At 39.2% G+C, this 22,481-nt stretch overlaps 2 protein-coding genes and 3 long non-coding RNA genes across 6 annotated transcripts in view; 2 read left to right on the forward strand and 3 right to left on the reverse strand.

Annotated features, from left to right (window-relative positions):
• The window catches only part of LOC145233003 (uncharacterized), an 82,708-nt gene extending 73,258 nt beyond the window's left edge, over positions 1-9,450 (forward strand). For both annotated transcript variants that reach the window (XM_080097666.1, XM_080097667.1), the window contains exons 38-47: positions 738-845; positions 1,096-1,230; positions 1,331-1,401; positions 3,344-3,489; positions 3,554-4,048; positions 4,357-4,442; positions 4,738-4,824; positions 4,885-5,045; positions 6,706-7,097; positions 8,806-9,450. In XM_080097666.1, coding sequence (XP_079953792.1) covers positions 738-845; positions 1,096-1,230; positions 1,331-1,401; positions 3,344-3,489; positions 3,554-4,048; positions 4,357-4,442; positions 4,738-4,824; positions 4,885-5,045; positions 6,706-7,087 — 1,671 coding nt within the window. In that variant the 3' untranslated portion in view covers positions 7,088-7,097; positions 8,806-9,450. The remainder of the gene's footprint in view (positions 1-737; positions 846-1,095; positions 1,231-1,330; positions 1,402-3,343; positions 3,490-3,553; positions 4,049-4,356; positions 4,443-4,737; positions 4,825-4,884; positions 5,046-6,705; positions 7,098-8,805) is intronic.
• On the reverse strand, positions 5,109-6,710 carry LOC145233006 (uncharacterized). The gene is made up of 2 exons (XR_013860991.1): positions 5,386-6,710; positions 5,109-5,312 (listed from the first exon to the last, which is right to left on the reverse strand). It is a non-coding gene; the product is annotated as an uncharacterized LOC145233006 (long non-coding RNA).
• Positions 9,451-10,885: 1,435 nt separating the features above from the next.
• Positions 10,886-15,095, reverse strand: LOC145233005 (uncharacterized). Its single transcript, XM_080097668.1, has 2 exons — positions 11,306-15,095; positions 10,886-11,077 (listed from the first exon to the last, which is right to left on the reverse strand). The coding sequence occupies exon 1, from the start codon at positions 15,017-15,019 to the stop codon at positions 11,681-11,683; it is 3,339 nt and encodes a 1,112-aa protein (XP_079953794.1). The 5' UTR covers positions 15,020-15,095; the 3' UTR covers positions 10,886-11,077; positions 11,306-11,680.
• Positions 15,096-19,553: 4,458 nt separating this feature from the next.
• On the reverse strand, positions 19,554-20,235 carry LOC145232905 (uncharacterized). The gene is made up of 2 exons (XR_013860949.1): positions 19,848-20,235; positions 19,554-19,787 (listed from the first exon to the last, which is right to left on the reverse strand). It is a non-coding gene; the product is annotated as an uncharacterized LOC145232905 (long non-coding RNA).
• A 787-nt stretch (positions 20,236-21,022) lies between these two features.
• Positions 21,023-22,481, forward strand: LOC145233033 (uncharacterized). Its single transcript, XR_013860999.1, has 3 exons — positions 21,023-21,289; positions 21,517-21,612; positions 22,312-22,481. It is a non-coding gene; the product is annotated as an uncharacterized LOC145233033 (long non-coding RNA).

Below are 22,481 nucleotides of genomic sequence, written 5' to 3' on the forward strand. Positions count from 1 at the left end.
AACTGGCTCACTGTGGCAATATTTTACTGATAAAAAATTGTGTCAGCACCAAGTGAAAGGGCGACTTAATAAATCTTGTAGGGCCGAGCCGAGCGAGAACGCGAGTACTCGGTACCAAGCATCACGTTTTTGATGCTCGGCCGAGCCGTTGCACAACTGACCCGAGCGTTATATTTGCATATTCATGCCCTGCTAACATATGTAACTAGTGTTCTAAAGGGTATCCAAGAAACAAACGAACGATTTTCCAAATATATTAGATGGTGGGAAAACTCGTTCTTTACGGGCATGTACAGCTCAATAAAACACTGCCGGTGACGTAAGAGATCTTATAGAACTAAAACGTAGAAAGGGGATGTTTTGTGAAGTCATAATGCACCGAGCGTGCTCGGCGGAGCACTGAGCTTAAAAGTGAGATGCTCGGTGCTCGACCAAACAGAACATTTGCAGATTTGGCACATCCCTAAAATCTTGCACCTTAGAACATAAACAAATGTGTTTGTGGCAATAGATTAAGAATGCACAAAAACTGTCCATTACACACTATAACTGAGCTATTGTCAGAAGGTGGCCCAGCATATTTGTGACACTTGTAGTGGGTATTGATATTATTTTTTTACATTTTCCAATACATAATTGTGTGTATGTATTTGTTGGTTGGTACTTTTTAGTAAACTTACCTAACAAAGCTAACCCAGTGACTAAAACTATATTTTTACATTATCAAACCATTTTAGGCCAAGAAAAAAAAGAAAAAGAGACATAAAAGGGAAAAAAAGCATAAAAAGAGAAGAGATTCCACTTCCTCAACTGAGGATGTAGAGCATCAAAAAGAACAAATAATGGTATTTCACTTGTTATTTCTAAGTGATGTTTAACACATAAAAATAAGAAGACACTGTTTCAGCCCATCTTTTATTTCTTGTTTTGTAAATGTTTAATCCATGTCTATCCCCGTTATGGCAAACTAAGTAGTGCAAAAAATCATAGCTATTTAATGTCACTGTAAAGCTTACTGTGTAGAAAATGTTCTGATATGACAGATCACACTGTCTAACCTTTTAATGTTAAATTGACCCCTGATGTATTCTTCAGCAACAATTGGCTGCACTGCAAGCAAAGCATTCTCAGGGCGCTTCGGCTCAAGCAGAGGTTGAAGATGGAGAAGTTGAAAGTGAAACTGAGGCAAAGTTGGCTAATCTTGAAGCTCTCACTACAGCATTGCTGCAGGTACTGTGGCTGAGATCTAATAACTGGAACAGTTAGCTTATATGGAAGTGTAAATCCTATTGTGGCAAGTTGATAGTTTGGACCCACAATATTTATTTAGGTGGACAAAAAGAAGAAAAAACACAAACGAGAAAAAAAGAAAAAGAGACCAAGAAGTGAGGATAAAGACATGTAAGTTTTTATTATGGATCCCTTTTTATTTCAGGAACAAATAGATTAATCTACACAAGAAGGTTGCATTTTTTTGAAAATGTGTAATTATGGGTCCCCTTCCCTGAAGGGGACACATATTGATTTTACTCAAAATGTTTTGTTTTTTTTCTTCTACCCAAAGTTTGTCCGACTCGTTTTTCCATCAAATGTTAGATGGATTTGGATGAAATTTGCACAGATGGTAGATATAGTTATGTAGATGTGCACCCCACTTTGTTTTTGTTGATAACCCCAGTATTTACCCCGCTAGCCCCCTAAAATGGGTTATTTTCTTCCCAAAGTTTGTCCGACTCATTTTTCCATCAAATGTTTGATGGATTTGGATGAAATTTACCCAGATGGTAGATATAGTTATGTAGATGTGCATCCCACTTTGTTTTTGTTGATAACCCCAGTATTTACCCCCTAGCCCCCTAAAATGGGTTATTTTCTTCCCAAAGTTTGTCCGACTCATTTTTCCATCAAATGTTTGATGGATGTGGCTGAAACTTATACAGATGGTAGATAAAGTTATGTAGATGTGCATCCCACTTTGTTTGTCCAAATAACCCTAGTATTTACCCCGCTAGCCCCCTAAAATGGGTAAGTTTGTAAACAGTGTCAGAATTCGCTGAAATTTGGATATCTTGTAGAGTATGCCATTTATAGTTGTCGTTTGTTGTCTTCAACCGTGTAGCCATAACATTTACCCCACAAGCCCCTAAAGTGTAAAACATATTTGTATGTTACTAGACACCACAAACGAAAGATTTCTGTTGCTCAATAGTGTTACAAGGGCAAGCAGTTGTATGTTACCCATTTGTGACTTTGTGGATTGCTTGGTGAACGTTTTTATGCCATGGCAGGTAGGGGGTTGTTGCCCTATGACGTCAGAAACATTAACGGTTGTTGCTCAAGACACCTCTACTGGTCGACATTTTAAACATTGGCGGATTGGGCTGAAATTTTGCAGTACTATCAATTGAGTCATTGAGGTTTCCTATTTTTTTAGTTTGTGTGTCGGACCCCATTAGTTACCCTACTAGCCCCCTAAAATGGGTCAGTTTTTTACACAGTGTCGGGATTGGATAAAAATTGGGTAGTATGTGGACTGTGCTATTTGTAGGTTTCAATTCATGTGTTTTACCTTGTAGCCCCAACATTTACTCAACTAGCCCCCTAAAATAAATGAACTTTTAAAAAATGTCCTAATTATATGAAATTTTGCAAAGTTTATTAAACATACCAAGTCCTCAAATGTTATGTATTGTCCTGTAGCACCACAACTTAACCAACTAATCTCTAAAATGTGTAACCCTCTTCACAATGTTCGAATTGAATGAAAATTGGATAGCTTGTAGAATTTGCTATTCATTTTTTGTTTTACCCCATTATGTCTTCTTACTCCTTCATTTCTTTGAAAAGGAACGTTAAATAGGACATACTTCAAACAATACCTGGGGTGAATCTAAATTTATATAGTTTGTTCTCTACATAGTATTAATATTTAAGCCCAGTCCCGATCACTGCGTTTTACCTTACAACACTAAACTTTCACATGGTTATCTCTTGAATGCATTATCTACAACCTTGCATGTGTGGGGACCCATGAGTTTCTGCTCGCAGAAACAACTAAGGTTATAAAAGACAGTGGATGGTATGGGACCCAATATAAAATAAGCATAGGAAATATATCAATGTTTTAAAATAGGTTATAGTGTATATGCAAGGGCAATATGTGCTAAGCCACCCTTCTAGTTTTGTTTGCAATTGGGGTACAAATTAAAATATGTTGTGGAACAGGGCTGTGCAACTTAATAGAAATTCAGGACACATTTTTCACACAATCTTGTCCTGTGTTGGGTTTTAGTGTGACATCTCTCTCTTTTGTCTAAAAGTTTATTTTTTTTTTCAAAATTAGGCGAAATATTGATGCACAAACCACAAATGAACAAATTGAAAAACCACAAACTAGTGAAGGTGCTATTCAACCACCTTCATTTTTTCAAGACATTGGCCAAGACATGTTGCAGGTTACATCTCATGCACCCGTCAGTACTAATCAAGGTAAACTTTGGATTTTGTGAACACTAACAAATAGTACAATTAAAATACACTAACATTTTTTCAGTTTACATGGGAGCCTGTGGTTACCCTTTGAGAGGTCACCACGGTCCAGAGTCTTCTGTTACACCAAAAGTGACAACATCTGAAGGCAGGATGTTGGAATTTAAAACAAGCTTAGAAACCAATCCAATAACTTGTAATCCGAATACAGTAAGTTTTCCCCTGCCCGAAAACCTATGTTCTGCCAACTCAGGACCAGAAGACATAAAGAACATTTTGGCATACCCTTCAAATGTGGAACCAGATGTGTTGAGATACAGGCCTCCCACTGTGGGACCAGCTGGAGATCATGTGCAGCAACATTTTGTCAGTCGACAATTAGGGTCACCTGCTCAATTGATGAATCCAAATAACCCCATTGAAGCATGGAATCGTGAAATGGAGCAAAAATACCCGGATCCTACTAAAGTTTCTCTTCCAAACCCTTCATTTCGACAGGATCTTAGAAGTGGCTCATCACAATTTGGTCTAACTGTTCAACCAGTTCACTACCAACATGGTTAGCACACATTCATTTAAATGTATTTGTTAACTTTATAATGATCTACACAAAATGATAAGAAAAGTTTGACAAAACTAGAATTGAAAAACTGGAAATCCACTGATATAGTATACCATATTTATTTGTTGTAAGTGTTACTTGTTAAGATGTTCGACCTACAGTTTTGCTGCTTTTAGTCATTTTGTGGCATAAAGGCATTACAGATCAAAATAAACTCGGATTATTTAAACACTTTTGTTTATTACAATTATTTATTGCAATCGAGTAAATGCGGTAGGCTTTATAACAAAATCCTTATGTTGTAGTCCACCTGGAGAATGCTGAGCGACAACATTTACAGAAAACTAAAGTTGAGCATATTAATGTAAAGAGCACAAGGAGTTTAAGAGAAGTAACGATTTTGTTTCCTTCTTTCAAATACACAATGCAAACAGACAAATTTCGTAAATATGTTGTTTTATTTTTTGCACTTGGTATAGTTCTATTTAGATATTATTCTTCAACTTTTTGGGTATACTATATGGTCGAATAGTGCACTTTGTCATTCTGTTAGTTTGAAATTTTTACCGTTCCAAAGTTGACATTCCAATCTGATTACATTGAACAAAATCACAAATTGTAACTTTCATTTCAAATTTATCTGGCTTATTTTTCCAATGAAATGCAAAACATATTATTGTCTATAGGGAGAAGGCAATCGGGGTCGTGGTAGAAAGCGACGAAGACTGCAGAGGAATTACCATGACTGGGATCAACCAGCTGATGATGGACTGGTAATCAGGTTGCAGTTGTTACAGGCAAATTGTTTCTTTATGCCGTTTCTTTTGGTGCAGGTTTATTACTATAGTGAAAGCGGAAGTTCTGGGTGGGGATCAGATAATGATTTTGATGACCTGCTGGCGAAAAAGAAATGGGAAACTGCTTCCAGAATGCCTACTCACCAATATGAAAATTTTGCACAACATAAACAGCATTCTGAGAGATCAAGGACTAGGTAAAATATTTTTTTTATACTGTAGTGTCGCACCCTCAGTGCAGCTCCTGGACAAGCTACCAGTGCGAGCAACAGATATTTATTTCGACCAGGTTGAATGATGCGCGCAATGAACAAGTTCTTTTGCAAATATAACAACACTAATAAACGTCAGAATGACGAACAGCGACAAACGCTTTTACAGGGAAAAAACAAATAACGTACCAAACTTTGATCGGTCCAGGCATTAGACGTCCCAATTGGTAATCACAGATTGACGTTTTTACACTGTAAATATCGTAAGTCGTAGTCAGTAAAACACATAACACACCAAGATACAGGCCACCACATTAAAACATACCGGCGTACAGCAATGCAACCAAGCCACTTTTTCGCACAGATGGATGCCGACCGAATCTTGTCCACAGTAAATTACCCTGGTCGCAATAATACGATGCTCAGCGCAAAGTTCACAGGTCCAATTCACTTAGATACAACCCAGGTTTTGACACAGGTCAACATTTTACACATTTGCAGTAAACTGAAGCAGATATCCGTTAGTTTTCTAGCACAACTCGCTTTCATGCGGTCAGCACATATACAGCAGACACTAATTGACTAAACAAACGCATAACCATGCGGTCTCGCACAAGGTAATTGCACCACAATGGATTTGACGTCGCAAAGTCATTGTTGCGTCAATAGCAATGCCAGGACGATATTCCTGGCACCCGTACATAACAGCTTGGCGCCGCTAGAAGCAAGAAATCTTACACATTCTGTTCTAAAAAGGTTACCTAAATTGTATCTGAAACTAGACTTGATCAAACAACAAGTACCGTTTTTCAGCAGAAACGTTCCCTGGAAGTTCTAGAGTTCTATGTATGTTTGTTCAAGTAGAATTCCAACACAAAGTGATTTTCAAACTTATTCTACTCACATACCATAAGATTTAGTACAGCAGACCACTAACATTTAGATTTTTTGTTTTAGGATTATGACTTAAAATAGACTACACCAGGGTGGTCCATGACTAAGAAAATGAAGGGTGTCACTTTAAGGGTTTGGCAAATACTAGGTGGACAGCAAAGAAGAAAGTCTTTTGTATCAAAGGACTGAATTTAATGTACAGATTAACTTGTTTTAGGCCCAAGTATTATTACCACAGATCACATCTGTTAGCACTTATTGATTGTTTTTACGTTCCTTTAATTGCTGATGTTTGTGACAATAAGAAAAATTGAAATAAAATGAATTTATGTCGTCACAAAAAGCACAGACTCCTACAATAGATGTATATTTAATTGCAATTTGATCGCAGGCATATTATTGAGGGCTATAATCAGGGTTGCGCCATCGTCATTGTTTCATTCGAAGGTTAAACAATTTTGAACAAATCTTTGCTTTTATACAAGTCATGACATATCACAAACCATATGTTTTAACATAAACAATTTGTTCCAACAACTTCTTTTTCGTAGAAAATATTACTTGCATGTAAAGACAGTTTACTTTTTGGATTTGACTTGTAATTGTTGAAAATAAGACAAAATAAGGAAATTTCCTGGGGCTAAGGACAATACATTTTTCTAAAACATTGCCCTTCAAATTTGTCAAATTAAATATGAGATCTCTTTATCACATTAAATAGATTTAAATTAAATTTATTTGATGTATTAAGATTATCACCAATGCAGCAACAGCCCCAGCATGCACAAACACCATATTCGGGCATGGGAGAACCTCAAGGGATTCCAGTAATTGGAGGAATAAAGCCACAACCAATTCCATCATTGGCCAATCGAAATTTGCAAGATCCATTTTCACGAAGTGATGCAGTCGGAATGATGGCGCCACGAGAACACGCAATGAAACTACCACCTGATCAATTCGGTGTTCCACATGGAATGCATACTGCTCCTCCCAACCGCCATATTCCTGCATACAATCCAGCTTTCCCACCTCATAGTCACCAACCAATTCCAAACGCCGCTTTTTTGGACAGGCAACCGTTTGCTAGGGACAGACCACATACTGATGGATACGGCAGAAGGTTATACTAAGTGTTGTTCAGTGAGTATTATTGGCTTTTTTGAACAGTAATTAAAGTATATTGTTGATAGTTCTACAAAAAATATTTCATGGCCCCTTTAACTGAAGGAGAAACATTTGCTTTTTCGTTTTTTCTGTCCAATGTTGGTTTTTCATTCGTTTAGTCGAGAAAGATTGTGTAAACTTTTTTTAATTTACACACATGATGGTAAGTACTGCGTTGGTTGGTGCAAAATAATTTACAGCATTTTCAAACTTGTATTCTCGTTTACGCTAAATATGCGCTGTTAGGTTTACATATCGTTTTGTTGTTTAAAATAAAAAAAAACGATCGGTCCGTTGATTATACCTTCACACCACCCAATGTGTGTCAAAAGGCTATTGTGTTCTTGCGGGACACTCTGTTCTCATGAGTTAGGTTAAGTTTATTTCGAGACACGATTGGAGCGATTACTGCCAAGAAACGGGTCTAGCCTCTGCATCATGCGTTATGGTTGTTACATTTATTGTTGGTCTTGGTACTTTGGTGCTATATACCAGGGCTTCTCAAACTGTGGGTCGCGTAATGTAATTTTGGGGTCGCGAAACATTATGGGTTATTATGTCAGTCACAATAAATGGTATACGTGCGTACATTTATTGATTAAACATCACTTCCGTGTATGCAAACTGCTCTAAACACATTTTGTACAATTTGAAAGAGTATTACCAGCCTATTAGTCATATGCGCCAGACTTTTTTATGCCTATTGTGTGCAAACAATGCGAAAAAGCAGATACCACAAGCGTCACAATATAGATTATGACGTCACAAAAACTAAGACTGTCAATCTGTGTATCAAGTTAGAAATTAATTTAGGCTTTTTAGGTGCCATTAGATGGTATATATATAAGATATAAGTATTTTATTACATCATACCCATCAAGGGGTCGCGTAGAAATTTCTGTTTTAAAATGGGGTCGCAGAGCAAGAAAGTTTGAGTAGCCCTGCTATATACAATATGTTAGTGCCGTGCGGTCGTATGTTAATTGTTAGCAATACTAAGCCACGGTTGATCCGGATATATATAACTTTCACGTGTGATAAACTGGCAGATGATACCTAACGATGATGTGCATTTCCCTGAGACACACTAAACGACTTTAAGAGGTTACTAGCGGATAAGGCCCTGTGGTTGGTTATTGCAAGTCAACTTCTACTTTTTTTGAAACAAAGTTAAGAATGATTTGATTCCTTAGTGATAATTCCTAGTGTTCGTAATTTTGACTCAAAAAAACTCTAAAAGGAAACGATCATTGTCAAGTACGTCACAGGAAGAGGTCAATGTGTACATTGCAAACCACAGTGAAACTAGTTGTTATACTTTGATAGCTTCTTAATTTGACAGTGTTTGAAGCACTCCATGGGTTGTTTGAGGGAAGGCTTTGCACACAAATAGCTAGACTTTGGCTTGCAGAAACAATTAGCCTATGTTGTTAAATGCCTGGTAAAAAGGAGACCCACTTAAAATTGGGTAACAAATGAGTATCCGTTAAATCAAAAGTATGGCAAATTTGGGAAGTCATTAAACAAATCAAATGACATATGAATTAACAATTTCTAGTAAAGCAAACTTACTTGCATTGAACCACTTGAAATACTTAACATTGACAAGTAAATTACCTATTAAGTAAGGATTAGTGTACTGATATTCCGTGTATGTCGTGTAATAAAGCATACATTTTGACAGATAACGGACGCAAGGAATGTGGAATTTTCTCATCTGTAAATAAGATCTGGAAGTATGTGGAAATTCTCTGTGGCTAGGTTTCGTGTAAACAATTACTGATGAAGCAATGTGAATTGCAATGAGACAAACCTGCACTGAGCAGTACATTTAGACATAGACTGAATGCTGCGCTGGGCAGCAAACTACTGGAGTTTGTAGTTACAACTGCACTGTGCAGTGTGTAAATATATTTACATGGATCAATTTCTTTTAGGGACTGTTCTGATGGACAGGACGTACGCTGTATCTTGTGAATTTTGAGAATCTCCCAAGTTTTGTAGATACACGATTTTATTTTCAAGCTGCGCTTGGCAGTGTTTGATCTACATGCTTTCATTAAAGGATCACAACTGCGCTGTGCAGTAAAACGTAGATTGAGAAGTTTTAAAACTTGTAGGCTGCGCTGTGCAGTGAACTGGATGCATCAACCAAGTATGTGGTCATACTTCAGTGCATTTGATTTGTCGCCGAGGAAACTTGGTAGGTAACTGCTGACAACATGGACACCTTCCCTCTGAAGTAGGCTTATTTGGAAAACACAAGAAACTACTCTACAATATTATCGTAAATATGTGGCGTTTTGTAAATAAATTGCATTGTGTTGTGTTGGTGTTTTTTGATTAATTGGGAAGCAACACCATTTTTTGGTTTAAGTGTAGTTTTTCCATAATGTTTCATTGACAAATGTATATTTCAACATTGAGATGGGACACACACATGCCCTGTAGCAAATTCGAAAAAAAAAACATAATATGCTTCAACAAAGAATCCCACAAACCGTAATACGTAGGGGAGATGCGGGACCATTGGGCCAAAATTCAGTTTTTCATGACTATTTCTTTGAGTTCGAAAGAAAAATTGCCATTGAACCTGTACTAATACTACACACTTACATAAGGGCATAACTTTCTTATTTGGAAATGAGTTGGCAAGATATTCCGTTTTAAAAATTACAAAAAATATGGCTCAAAGGTCCTTACCCTTGGGGACCATTGAGCCAGTATTTTCATGTGATATTCTGGACCATTAAACCACGCATGAGGGAGCTTATTAAGTGTTGTTTTGAAAGTAGAACATTTTTATTGAAAAATAAATCTAATATTAATCAAAAGAAATAAATACAACCAGCATCAATAGCTTCATAGGCCAAGGACCTTTGGGCCATGCCCAATGGTCCTGTATTGCCGCCATTACGAACTTATCTTACTGAACTACGTTACACAGATTAACTTAAGAAATACTAATGCTCATCTAACGCTACAATTAACTAACTAATATCCTGCAAACTTCGTGTTTTAACTAGCTTTCTCTTGTAAAGAAATTACAAAAAGTAAAGGAGCAAAATATTTACTTTCAAGCTGCGAAAACTTAGTTATGCTCACAGTTTCTTCTGTAAGTGACTGACCTTCTTGTTGTTACAGCTTTAAAACTATTGCAACACAATTACTTTAATGTATGACTGAGAACTCGCTACAGCGGCCAGTTTGAGAGAAACGGATGAAGACCCAAAGGTCCTTCATGCCCAATGGTCCCGCATCTCCCTTACATTACAAAAAGTTTGCTAAATATCGTTGGATCGCGTAATGAGCATTTGGTGTGAAGAGGGTTGGAGTTAAACCAACATAGAAACTTATAGTTCCTATCACTGCATCTCTTGTTAAATTAAAAAGCTTTGCTTAATAGATCTACGCCGTTATTGGTAGGCTATTTAGTCAACTAGGCTATGTCAGATGTGAGTTCTTATATGTTAGTAGAATTTCCGATTAAGATGAACCGAATAAACGCCAAGTCAGTTATGAGTTCTTTTGGGACAATTTGTGAAGGCTTGGATAGCAAAGATGCAGAAATGGACAGACCGTGCGAGTAGATATCGATGGTTTTTAACTTGTGGTATAAAACTACTGAACTTTTGCAGTTATGAAATAATCGCCTTGCGGAACGTACAAAATGACCTTGTTTGTAAGCTTAAGAGGGCGACGACAAGGGAAACGGTTAGCAATTGATGGGTTAGTTAATGACCAGCTTAGACGTGGACTTGACATTGTAACGACCGCTAGGTGCGCAGCCTGGCCCTGCGCCGTTCGTCACACTAGATAACCCTTTTTGTAAAACGCGCCTGTCCTCCAAGACGACCCACTCTTGCAGTTGCAACGAATGTTCTTTTTTGGCGATAAAAGGCAACGCTGACGAATAAACCAAGACGACAACGTCAATAGCAACGGCAACGGTTTTTCTGTAACCACAAATAACATACATAAGCCAGACGTACACATTATGACGTCATAGCGACAATCACAAATTAATGAGTTTCAACAGTACACACAGGTTTCAAATTAAATCTACATCAATCGGTCATATTTTACATTAGATTATTTCCAAATTACTTGTAATAAGTCCAGTTACGGTTAGAATACACATTAACACAAGTTAAACACAAATCAAATAAGAACATAAAACATACCAACTGTTGGGTAACCAGGGCTTTACTAGCACGCGGCTAGAGGTTCCACAACTGACAATTCAGCATTTTTGCTATTGCTCTTAACATTTACAGTTTCACTATAAACAAAATAGTCACAAGAATTTAGGATAAATTCACTTAAATTGACTGCAAACCTAGCAACTAACGCAGCTCACAAAAACGTGGCGTTCAAAGCACATGCTCTGTCGCGGATGAATATTTCAATACGTCACGAATAAAGGAGAACTTAAATCAGCCAAGCGGAACAATTAATTCTCGCTGTAACATACCTCCCGACGATGTGCGAACCCATGAGAACATCTTTACAACACACAAACAGCGAGAAAGGAAAACGTAACGAACAAACACAACACTTTAAGCCTTCATAATCAGACACAACTCTGCGATCGGTCGTTTGAACGACCCAACGTGCGTTTTAACCAAAGCACTTCCCACAAACCCGGACTTATCCGGGTACGTTTCCACGATTCTTCCGGTGAGCCATTTTCCTCGTGGTGCCGAGTTGTCGACCAACAGGACCAGAGCACCAGCGTCGAGGTTCTCTTCGGGAAATTGCCATTTCTGACGCGTCTGTAGCGTCAGCAAGTACTCATTTGTCCATCGGACCCAAAACTGGTCGGCCAAGTACTGGACCTGGCGCCAGTGTCGTCGAACGTAGTTGTCTTCCTTCACAAATACTCCGGGTGGCGAGATATCATGTCGCCCAATCAAAAGCAGGTGGTTCGGTGTCAGAGGCTCTCTGTCGGCAGGATCAAGACTGATGGGAGTCAAGGGCCTCGAGTTTAGGATGAACTCGACCTCAACAAGCAGCGTACTCAGCGTCTCGTCAGAAGGCACTTGCTGTCCCAACAATACATTCAAAATCTTGCGCACCGAACGAATTAGACGTTCCCAGACGCCACCCATGTGACTGGCGGCAGGTGGGTTAAATGACCAGTCAACGCCCCACTGGCGAAGACGTTCTTCGATGGGAGTTTGATTCCATTTTTCAAGAGACTCGCGCAGTATGCGCTCAGCGCCGACGAAGTTCGTTCCATTATCACTGAAAATGCGCCTGGGCTTTCCGCGTCTTCCAATAAACCTTCGGAAAGCGTCAATAAACGAGTCAGTAGAAAGCGAGTGCGCTACTTCCAAATGCACAGCACGCACGGTCATACACGTGAAGATGCAACCGTATCGTTTGACTTCGCTTCTTCCTTGTTTTACGAGTATGGGTCCAAAGTAATCCACACCCACAGATGAAAACGGTGGCTCACCCGGAGTCGTGCGCTCAACAGGTAAGTCGGCCATCATTTGTTTCGAGACTGAAGCATTTCTTCTTCGACAAAACACACAGTTTCCAAGGATTCTTCTTACCGCTACACCACCTCGCACAATCCAATATCTCTGACGAACAATGGCCCAAGTGTGCGACATTCCGGAATGGCAAACATTAGCGTATGTCTCGCGAATAATCAAGGTAGTAATGTGATGTGCGTTTGGGAGAATCATCGGGTGCTTAATTTCAAAGGGAATCGGTGCTCTTTGCAGACGGCCACCCACTCGCAACACACCATTAATCAAAACAGGATTGAGTCTATGCAGAGCCTTTGATGGCAGCTTCTTAAGGACTTTATTCTTCCCGCCGCGATCTAAGTCTTCACACTTACACAAGGCGTCTATTTCGTCAGAAAACTGTCTTCCTTGAACATATTTGACAATCGCTAGCTCAGCCCTTTCAAGATCAGCGACAGTCAGTCTTTTGGATAGTTGTTGGTCCTTCTGAGAACGCAGATAATCAACAAACCGCTGGAGCCAAGCAACTGCCTTCTTTAATTTCTTCCATGAAGAAAAGCAACAAATTAAGTCGTCAAACAAACACTGCTCCTCTGCAGCATGCACAACCAACATTTTCTTCGGTTTCATGTTTGAATATTCCTCGGGAACATCTTTGGTGTTCACAGGATTCGTAGGCCAGTGACGTTCATCGCTGCCTAAAAACGAAGGTCCGGAGAACCAACGCTTGTTTTGGAGAAAAGCCTTTACAGTACACCCACGAGATGCGTCATCAGCTGGGTTCAGTGCAGTAGGAACATGCTTCCACTGCGACGCGTCGGATCCTTCCTCAATTTTCGCCAGTCGGTTGGCAAAAAAGGTACAAAAACGCTTATTTACGTTGTAAATGGATTGCAGAACTGCAGTTGAATCGGTCCAAAACACGGATCGTCCGATATCCAAGTCAAGTTCTTGCCTTAAAACTTGGTCCATCTTGACAGCAAGAGTAGCTGCGGTCAATTCCAATCTGGGAATGGACACCATCTTCAAAGGCGCTAGACGGGCCTTTCCAGTAACAAAAGAACAATGCACATTGCCTCGTTCATCCACTGTTCGCAAGTATGCGACTGTTCCGTATCCACAGGAAGACGCATCTGCAAAATGATGAAGCTCGTGCGTCTTGACTTCAAGTCCAGTGGTCTGAAAACACCTTTTAATCTTAATTTCTGATAGACCTGGAAACTCAGAAATCCATGCGTTCCATCTCTTTTCTATATCCGGTGGAACTTCCTGATCCCAGACATAATTTTCTTTGCAAAGCTCCTGCAAAAGCTTTCGCGCATGTAATACTACAGGCGCAACGAAACCTAATGGATCGAACAAGGAGCTGACCACGGAAAGTATTCCTCTCCTCGTTACAGGCTTCTTTTTGACCTTTACGTCAAATTCAAACACGTCACAGCGAAAATTCCACAACACTCCAAGCACACGTTCCATGTGCTTTACATCAACATTTAATACAATGGACTGTACAGATCTATCTTCGGTTGGGACTGACGACAACACACGCTCGCTGTTGCTCACCCATTTTCTGAGCCGAAATCCTCCGAGCTGCAACAATTCACGCAACTCGCCGGCCAATTTGATTGCATCGTCTTCGTTCCTTACGGACTTCAAACAATCGTCCACGTAGAAGTTTTGTTTCACTGTCGAAACCGCTTCAGAACTGAATCTCTCCTGGTTGTCTTCGGCAGTTTTCTGCAAACAGTACCCAGCACAGCAAGGAGATGAGGCTGCACCAAATATGTGTACCAGCATCTGGTAATCAACGGGTTCACGCGACAAATCGCCTTCAGGCCACCAAACGAATCTTAGTGCAGATGTATCGATCGGATCAACCTTTACCTGGTGAAACATCGCTTCTACATCGGCGACAAACGCAACCGGTTCCTGGCGAAATCGAACAAGCGTCCCAAAAAGACTGTTGAGTAAATCTGGACCTTGCAAAAGCTGGTCATTCAGCGAAATATTATGATATCTGGCGGCGCAGTCAAAGACGACCCTCACCTTTCCTGGTTTCTGCGGGTGTACAACCGGGTGATGCGGCAGGTACCACACAGCGCCATCTTCCGGCTTCTTGTCGTCGCCCTTTAAACGTCTGGCATATCCCTCGTTCAAGTACGTATCCAACGTTTGCTTGTACTTCTCATACAGCTGCGAATCAGTTTCCAATCGCCGTTTCAAGTATGACAAACGCTTCATTGCCATAGCACGGTTATTTGGCAAGTTTGGAGCACCTGGTCTCCATGGCAATCGCAGTTGGTAGTGTCCGTCATGACACTTCACTGAGCTTTCCATCTGCTTCAATGCGTATCTGTCTTCTTTCGACAGTGTCGTTCTGGGTGATAACGCGGTTTGGCCAAAGTCGCTTTCCCACATGCATTTTATCTGTTGGTGCAACGTTTCGTCCTGCGAGGTTAAAAAATTCACCCGTATCTGTGAACTTCATAGTAATGGCCGTGACAATGTATGTTAAAATACATGTACTGGAGGCCGTGACGTAACTAAAACTATTTTGCCTAATATTTTGATTTTCAAACTGCTAAAAACAGATTTCGCAAGACTGGAAAAAATATTACCAGTCTAGTAACCATATGCGCCAGGCGTTTATCCCATTATTGTGTGCAAACAATGCGAATAAAACAGGCACCACAATCGTCACAATACAGTTTATGACGTCATAAACAGATAGTTTCGTTTAGCTAAACTTATGCACAAGTTACAAATTATTAATCTGAGCATTTTAGGCGACTTTAAATGGTATATGTGTGATATAAACCTAATTCTTTACATCAGTTATTTTAAAACGTAAACAAGCAAGCAACTGGCGGCTGTTGGTAAAATACTATGCGGCCCGATAAGATTACAAACTTTTGAATGCGGCCCTTGCACTGAAAAGTTTGCCCACCCCTGGCGTAGACGCTTCGCGTACGGGTGCAGTCGAAGAAGTCTTCCATTCTGTCCAGTGCAGAAGGTTGTGTTGCTTTCCACGGCATCCGCCGATAGTGCAAGAACTTGGTAAACTACATGTTCTTGCTATATGACCCTTTAAAAAACGATTGTCACACAGCCGAACTTGACGCAGAAACTTTCTTCGCTCTACGAAGGTTTTCCGTTTGAACACGTCGCAATCGCCAAGATCGTGCGATTTACTGCACAAGGGACATCCCTGCTTCTGAGGACTTCTCGGTTCAGCCTTACGCTCGTTTCCTGGAGCAACCGATGTCGCATGAGTCGATGCTCTTGTCCTCGTCGTAGGAGATCTGTTGCGCCTTTTCTGCGTATCTCTGTCCTTCCGAGGACCCAACACTCGACCAAACATCGTGGTTCCAATGTACGCTTCTTTCTTAACGAATTCAACAAGGTGACAGAAACGAGGCTCTTCCCCATTCCTTTCGATTTTAGCTGCATGTCTTCTCCATTGACTTTGCAGTGCAAACGGCAACCGCTTTATTATATTCAGCATATTTTCAAAATTGTTGATGTCTGCAAAGTATCCAAGATGAGTCAGGGTCACCAGACACTCTTCTAATGCCTGTGCTAGCTCTATCAATCCGTCAGTATCATCGGATTTCAGATAAGGCCAGTGACTTAGCTTATCCACGTATGCACGTGCGATAATGATAGGACGTCCGTAACGCTCGAATAACAACTCTCGAGCCCTTCGGTAACCTTCCAGGGGGTGATGGCCAATGCAGAAGGCAATCATTGCATGTGCTTCTTTTCGACAGTATTGGATGAGATAATTAAGCTTCACACTGTCGCTGTCTACACGTCGACCAATATTTTCGTCAAAGCTTATCATGAAACGCGTGTACATTAGCGGATCACCATCAAAATACAATAGCTGTGGCCTGGGAAGCTCCATCCCTGCCTTCAAGACTGCAGCAACACGACACAGGTCACTCACCTCTGGCTCATGATTCAGCACTTCCGTTTTTGGTTTGGGTTCACAACGCGAGGAGGACGGAATGTCCGTTACCTGCGCTTCTGAACTGCTTCTGTTAATAATGCCGGAGTCTGGTGCTTGCTTCTCCTCTTTTACTACTTCGGGTTTGGTCTCAGGTGAGAAGAGGACTGATAAATCAACTTGCTTTTCTGGCTGAAATCCAGCAAAACATGACCCAGATGAAGACGTCTTTTCCCATAAATCAGCTTCCACTGTGGCAGCTTTTATCTTATGATCTGCTTCTAGAATTTTTAATTGATTTTCAGAGGATTTAAGTAAACTTTCTGCTTCCATTTTTTTCTGCAAAAGGCTATTTTCTGCTTCCATCTTTTTCTGCAGAAACTCCTTTTCTAGAAGTGCGACTTCTTTTTTCACACGCGCCTCAGTACGTCTGCAACTCGACCTCGAGCTAGCATATGAACCAGTCTTGCTTCTAGAACCAAAATCGCTGACAGACGGTTCCTTGCTTCAGTGTTCAGGCGGTTTTGATCGCCTTACTTCCTCTAACCATTCTTCTGTGCGCGCATCAAATTCTTGCTTGCCACTTCGCAAACTTGAGAGCGCAGCATTAATTTTCCTTCTATCCTTTTTCTTTTTTACGAAGTCCAGTCGTGTTGTATGTTTGCCAACACATTCGTCGTACAAAACATCGATGGATGAAGTCTTCTCTTTTAACTGTTGCACATTCGAGGAATCAATCATAATTTCCTCTGCATCTTGATATGCCAAGTTCAGTCGTTTTACTAAATTGTCAAGAGTGTGTTGAGATTCAACCATCTTGATAACTCCAAAGTCAGCAGTTGAAAACTTTTGTTTTCAATTCCGTAAGTTGAAAAACTTTATTTTTCAACAGTTTTTCCGTGAGTTGAAAAACTTTATTTTTCAACGATTTCCGTAGGTTGAACACTTTGTGTTCCATAGTTGAAAAACTTTAATGTAACGACCGCTAGAAGCGCAGCCTGGCCCTGCGCCGTTCGTCACACTAGATAACCCTTTTTGTAAAACGCGCCCGTCCTACAGCCTGTCCTCCAAGACGACCCACTCTTGCAGTTGCAACGAATGTTCTTTTTTGGCGATAAAAGGCAACGCTGACGAATAAACCAAGACGACAACGTCAATAGCAACGGCAACGGTTTTTCTGTAACCACAAATAACATACATAAGCCAGACGTACACATTATGACGTCATAGCGACAATCACAAATTAAGTTTCAACAGTACACACAGGTTTCAAATTAAATCTACATCAATCGGTCATATTTTACATTAGATTATTTCCAAATTACTTGTAATAAGTCCAGTTACGGTTAGAATACACATTAACACAAGTTAAACACAAATCAAATAAGAACATAAAACATACCAACTGTTGGGTAACCAGGGCTTTACTAGCACGCGGCTAGAGGTTCCACAACTGACAATTCAGCATTTTTGCTATTGCTCTTAACATTTACAGTTTCACTATCAACAAAATAGTCACAAGAATTTAGGATAAATTCACTTAAATTGACTGCAAACCTAGCAACTAACGCAGCTCACTAAAACGTGGCGTTCAAAGCACATGCTCTGTCGCGGATGAATATTTCAACACGTCACGAATAAAGGAGAACTTAAATCAGCCAAGCGGAACAATTAATTCTCGCTGTAACCATAGATAACTTAATTCACTAGATGCGCAACTCGTCTGCCGACTAAATTTTTTTTTAAATCTCTCGGGTGAATTACTACATAGAACAAGATGTAACTTATAATGTGTAGTTATGTTATGTTGATGTATTTTTTAAACATTTTTATTTTAACTAATCTAATTTAATTACCATGAACGCGAATATATTGGTTTTGCCTTCCTTCAGACGTTGCACGCTTGAATGAACAAGTACACATTTCGTGTGCATTGGTAAGAACATACATACACATATTTTGTCCTCTTGTCGATAGTTTTTTGAGCTGCGACGTTTAGTTTGATAAAAATGTTTTAGTTTTTGGAATTTTCTTAATAATATCATAAAAAAATGGCAATTAACCTTATTTATGTAGCAAGTTTGGACTTTGAATTCGCTGAATTGGACAATTTGCATTATGTGTACCACCTTGCTACATATATGGGTTGCCATTATGGTGTCTGCATTTCTGGCCCCGTAGTCAATAAATCCAACTAAGTGGCCTTAGGCCTTCCTAGAATGACAATTTTCTTGACTACATGAAAATAATAAATTTAAAAAAAAACATGAAAAAGTGCATAAATTGCTGCTGTTAACTAACTTTTCATCCACAGAGCATTGACTGCCGATTGGTTGATACCACATGCACCAGAGCCAATATTTTTAACAATCTACAGTGTTTTTTTAGGATTGTGTGATGATATGTCAGTTCAAAAAATTATGTGTAAAATTGCAACTTATACCTGTACTACTGTGAAGTACGTGATGGTGGCAATATAAGAACACCACTGGTTCTGAGATGATTATATGCTGCTGAAGCTCTAGCAAACAACTCAATTACCCAATGAACCACATCAGGGTGGTACCGTCTCCGATTAATGGTCTTTGAAGCATTTTTACATTGCATTTTCAAAAAATGAGGCTTGCCACTCATTAGTGAGTGTTTTTGACTTTCAACCAAATCCTGCAGATGGGAAATGACACATTACTGTTCCAAAATTAAATGAGAAACATTTGAATCTGCATACCAAGATATCCTAATGAATTCGGTCATCCACTGTTACCAATTCTTCTTCACTAGTTGCACTGGATTTCATTTGCTGCACTCTGTTGCGTTCCATTTTTTGCCATACTTTGCACACATTTTACACATTACCGGCTCTTTTTCTGTTACTGTGTTTGAATATTAGGTGATCTAGTTTTAAATGTGTTGCCATATCTACTGGCTACATTGCAGTGAGGTGAGCGAATTATGGTTGTGCCTGTCAGGGCGTTCCATGCTTGTATGACATGTTTGTTAATATTCTTGTTTTTTCCTGCTTACTCCCGTACAAAGTTTAAAGTTATCCAACTCCCCTGTAATGATGCAAAAAAAAAGCCTAATGGTAAAAACTATCTTGTTTTAAAAGCAGGTGTTATACTTAAAAATGCATTTAAAGTTGATTTCCTCAATGGAGTAATACCCAAGGATAGTGGTTTAACTCACCATCCATAAAATGGAGCCCATTCAACCTCAACATTGCTTGAGATGCAAAGTCTACCACAAAAATTATAACATACAGAAACCCAGATTAATTCATAATAAACATAACTGTACCTTATGTATGCTTTAACAATTTTATTTTTATATTGTTCTACCAAAAGGTATTTGCCTTTTCTATAAAATGACCACTTTTCTAAATGTTGTACAACTTGTTGTTTAAAATGAATTGTTAACTTAAGAAGTGTGTACTAACTTTCAGCTGAGGACCTAATTGTTAAAAAGCTTTCTCAACACTTTTAACGCTGTGGTGTTTAACTTATGAAAGAACCTTTCTGTCAAATGGTGCTTTTCTGCTTGTCTTGGCCACAACAAATGATTTTAGCTGTAATAAACATTTATATGTTCATGGGCAATGTTACCAATTTTGTCCTGTACTGCTGTTTAGGAATTTTTTTTGGTGGCAAAGCACCAATTTTTAACTTTTTTCTGCAACCGATAATCAGCAGATCGCTTTTTTCAAAGTGATCTTCACATATGAACGCTCTAAAATAATTACTGTTTAATTTTGACAACAGAAGTGGGTTAAAAGGAAATTAATATTACGTTTCTTTATGAAGCATGTATTATGTCGCCCTAAGTTGGGTCACGCAATGAGAGCACACATTTTTGTAAATTGCTGTAATGTTTCTTCATATCAGAGTTGCATTGAAATTCAGGATTGCAAATTTTAAACAAAGATTTTTTGCCATTTGCTGGCACGGTGTAGCTAACCTAGCTATTACACAGAAATACAACTAAATCACAAATACGAGAATTTAGTCTTGTCCATGGTATATTTAACATACAAAATCAATCAAACAAAAACGGTTAGTGATCCTTTTAAAACACACAATAAACTTCTAAAAACGAATAAAATACACGAGATACATGGCACTTACGTAACCTGCAAGTTTATTATCACTTCAATTCTAAAGTAAAAGCATATAGAGCCAATAAATGATAAGCTGCAGACAGTGCACACTGTTTCGACCTATAAGGTCTCATCAGTGCAGCTGGTGACGAGAGATCGGCCGCATTGGCTAGTGTAGCCATTCAACGGCACTCCAGTTTGTTGGGAGCACAGGGTACAACCCCATGCATCACCTAGTCTGTGCGATGCCACAACTGGACATACAGCAGTGCCGTTGAATGGCTACACTAGCCTGGAGTGCCGTTGAATGGCTACACTAGCCAATGCGGCCGATCTCTCGTCACCAGCTGCACTGATGAGACCCAATTCTAAAGTTATTTGACGTTTAATGCAATAAATTGCGTTTTTTTGCCAATATCTTCACTCTTCACCCATTGCCCGCCATTGTAAAGAAGCCAATGTGCACTGGTTCATTCAAGCGTGACCTGTCTGAGCGATTTCGCCGAGTTGCGCATCTAGTGGTAAGCACTTTTTTACAGTCAGTAGGGCATTAACAACCGTGAATGGAAAAATGCGTTTTATGACGTAACAATACAACTGTCACAACTTGGCGCCAGTGTGTGGGCTTTGCGTTGGTAAAGAAGAGGTAAGTTTTCAGTTAATATAATTAATCTTGGTTTCTGTATTATTCTTTTTATTGTATCACGCGAAATACAAATTATAAGCGTTAAGATAAACGTAACTACGTATATAACTTAGGTATGTTTCAGCATAACCAGACCAGCAGTCAACGCAGTTTGCAATTTTAGCGACTAAAAAATGCGAAGTGTACATCATTACATGTAGTTAACTGAAAATGCCTTTTTACTTTAGTGCTAAACGATGACACTTAACGGATGTTACAGTTTCGTCCACTACTATTCATCGAAAGACAGCCGGTACTTGGCCCTTGCTGAAAAATAACTGCAGGTGAATATGTAAAAAAATTGCTTTCTATAGAAAGCCCTCTATAGAGGGAGTCCAGAGACATAATAGGCCAGCAAGATGGACACTGACTAAAAGCACAAAGACATTTAGACAAAACATTGCAAATGAGTCAGGTAGAAATTTTTTTTATATTCATTGTAATAGACTCTTCAAATGCCAAAAATGCATTGAATGGCAATTGGCCGGCACTCCCACTGCTACAAGATAATCTTTAATGTACTGTTATGGAATATGGGAGGTGTAGTGTAACCACTACCTTCTATTAAAGTAACACAGCAATACATGGTTTTCAGTGAGGGTTTCAACTTCAAGTACAACTTGATAATGTTAATATGATGGCTTCCATTAAGTAGAAATTTTTGGTCATCTGCCTAAAATGAATACTAATTGATTTCACTCCTTTCAGTCATTTTTTTTGCTTTTTCTATCCCTTAGTTTGGCCATATATCTTTGTAATGTTCTGTCAAGTGATTTAAAATATTAATATCTTGTATATGTAATCATGGTGGTGTGCCATCAGTGGTTACCCCTGAAAACCTTATATTTTGTGAAGTTTTGAAACAATGTTTCAACCAGAAAAAAGTGTCATTCTCAGACGGCTTGGTCTTCATGGGTACTTATGTTCACAATTTCAGTAGCATTTCATTACGCATATGTCACTCTTTTAATATATATTTCCAGGTTACATGTGACACATGCTTTTGGGGGAACTATACAAACTGCAAGGGGGGCTCAACTGCAATTTTGTCACAATATATTGTGTCTTTGTCATGACTGCATTCAAGACAAGTGCTACATTTTGTGTGTTTACTTATATTTTCTTCACTTCAAATAAACTAAAATCAAGTGCA

This window comes from Phallusia mammillata, chromosome 6, assembly GCF_965637545.1.
Source record: "Phallusia mammillata chromosome 6, kaPhaMamm4.hap1.1, whole genome shotgun sequence".
Lineage (NCBI taxonomy): Eukaryota > Metazoa > Chordata > Ascidiacea > Phlebobranchia > Ascidiidae > Phallusia > Phallusia mammillata.

Bases quoted from the DNA above. Each gene is read 5' to 3' on its own strand.
- LOC145233005 (XM_080097668.1), bottom strand. From the start codon at position 15,019: ATGTGGGAAAGCGACTTTGGCCAAACCGCGTTATCACCCAGAACGACA.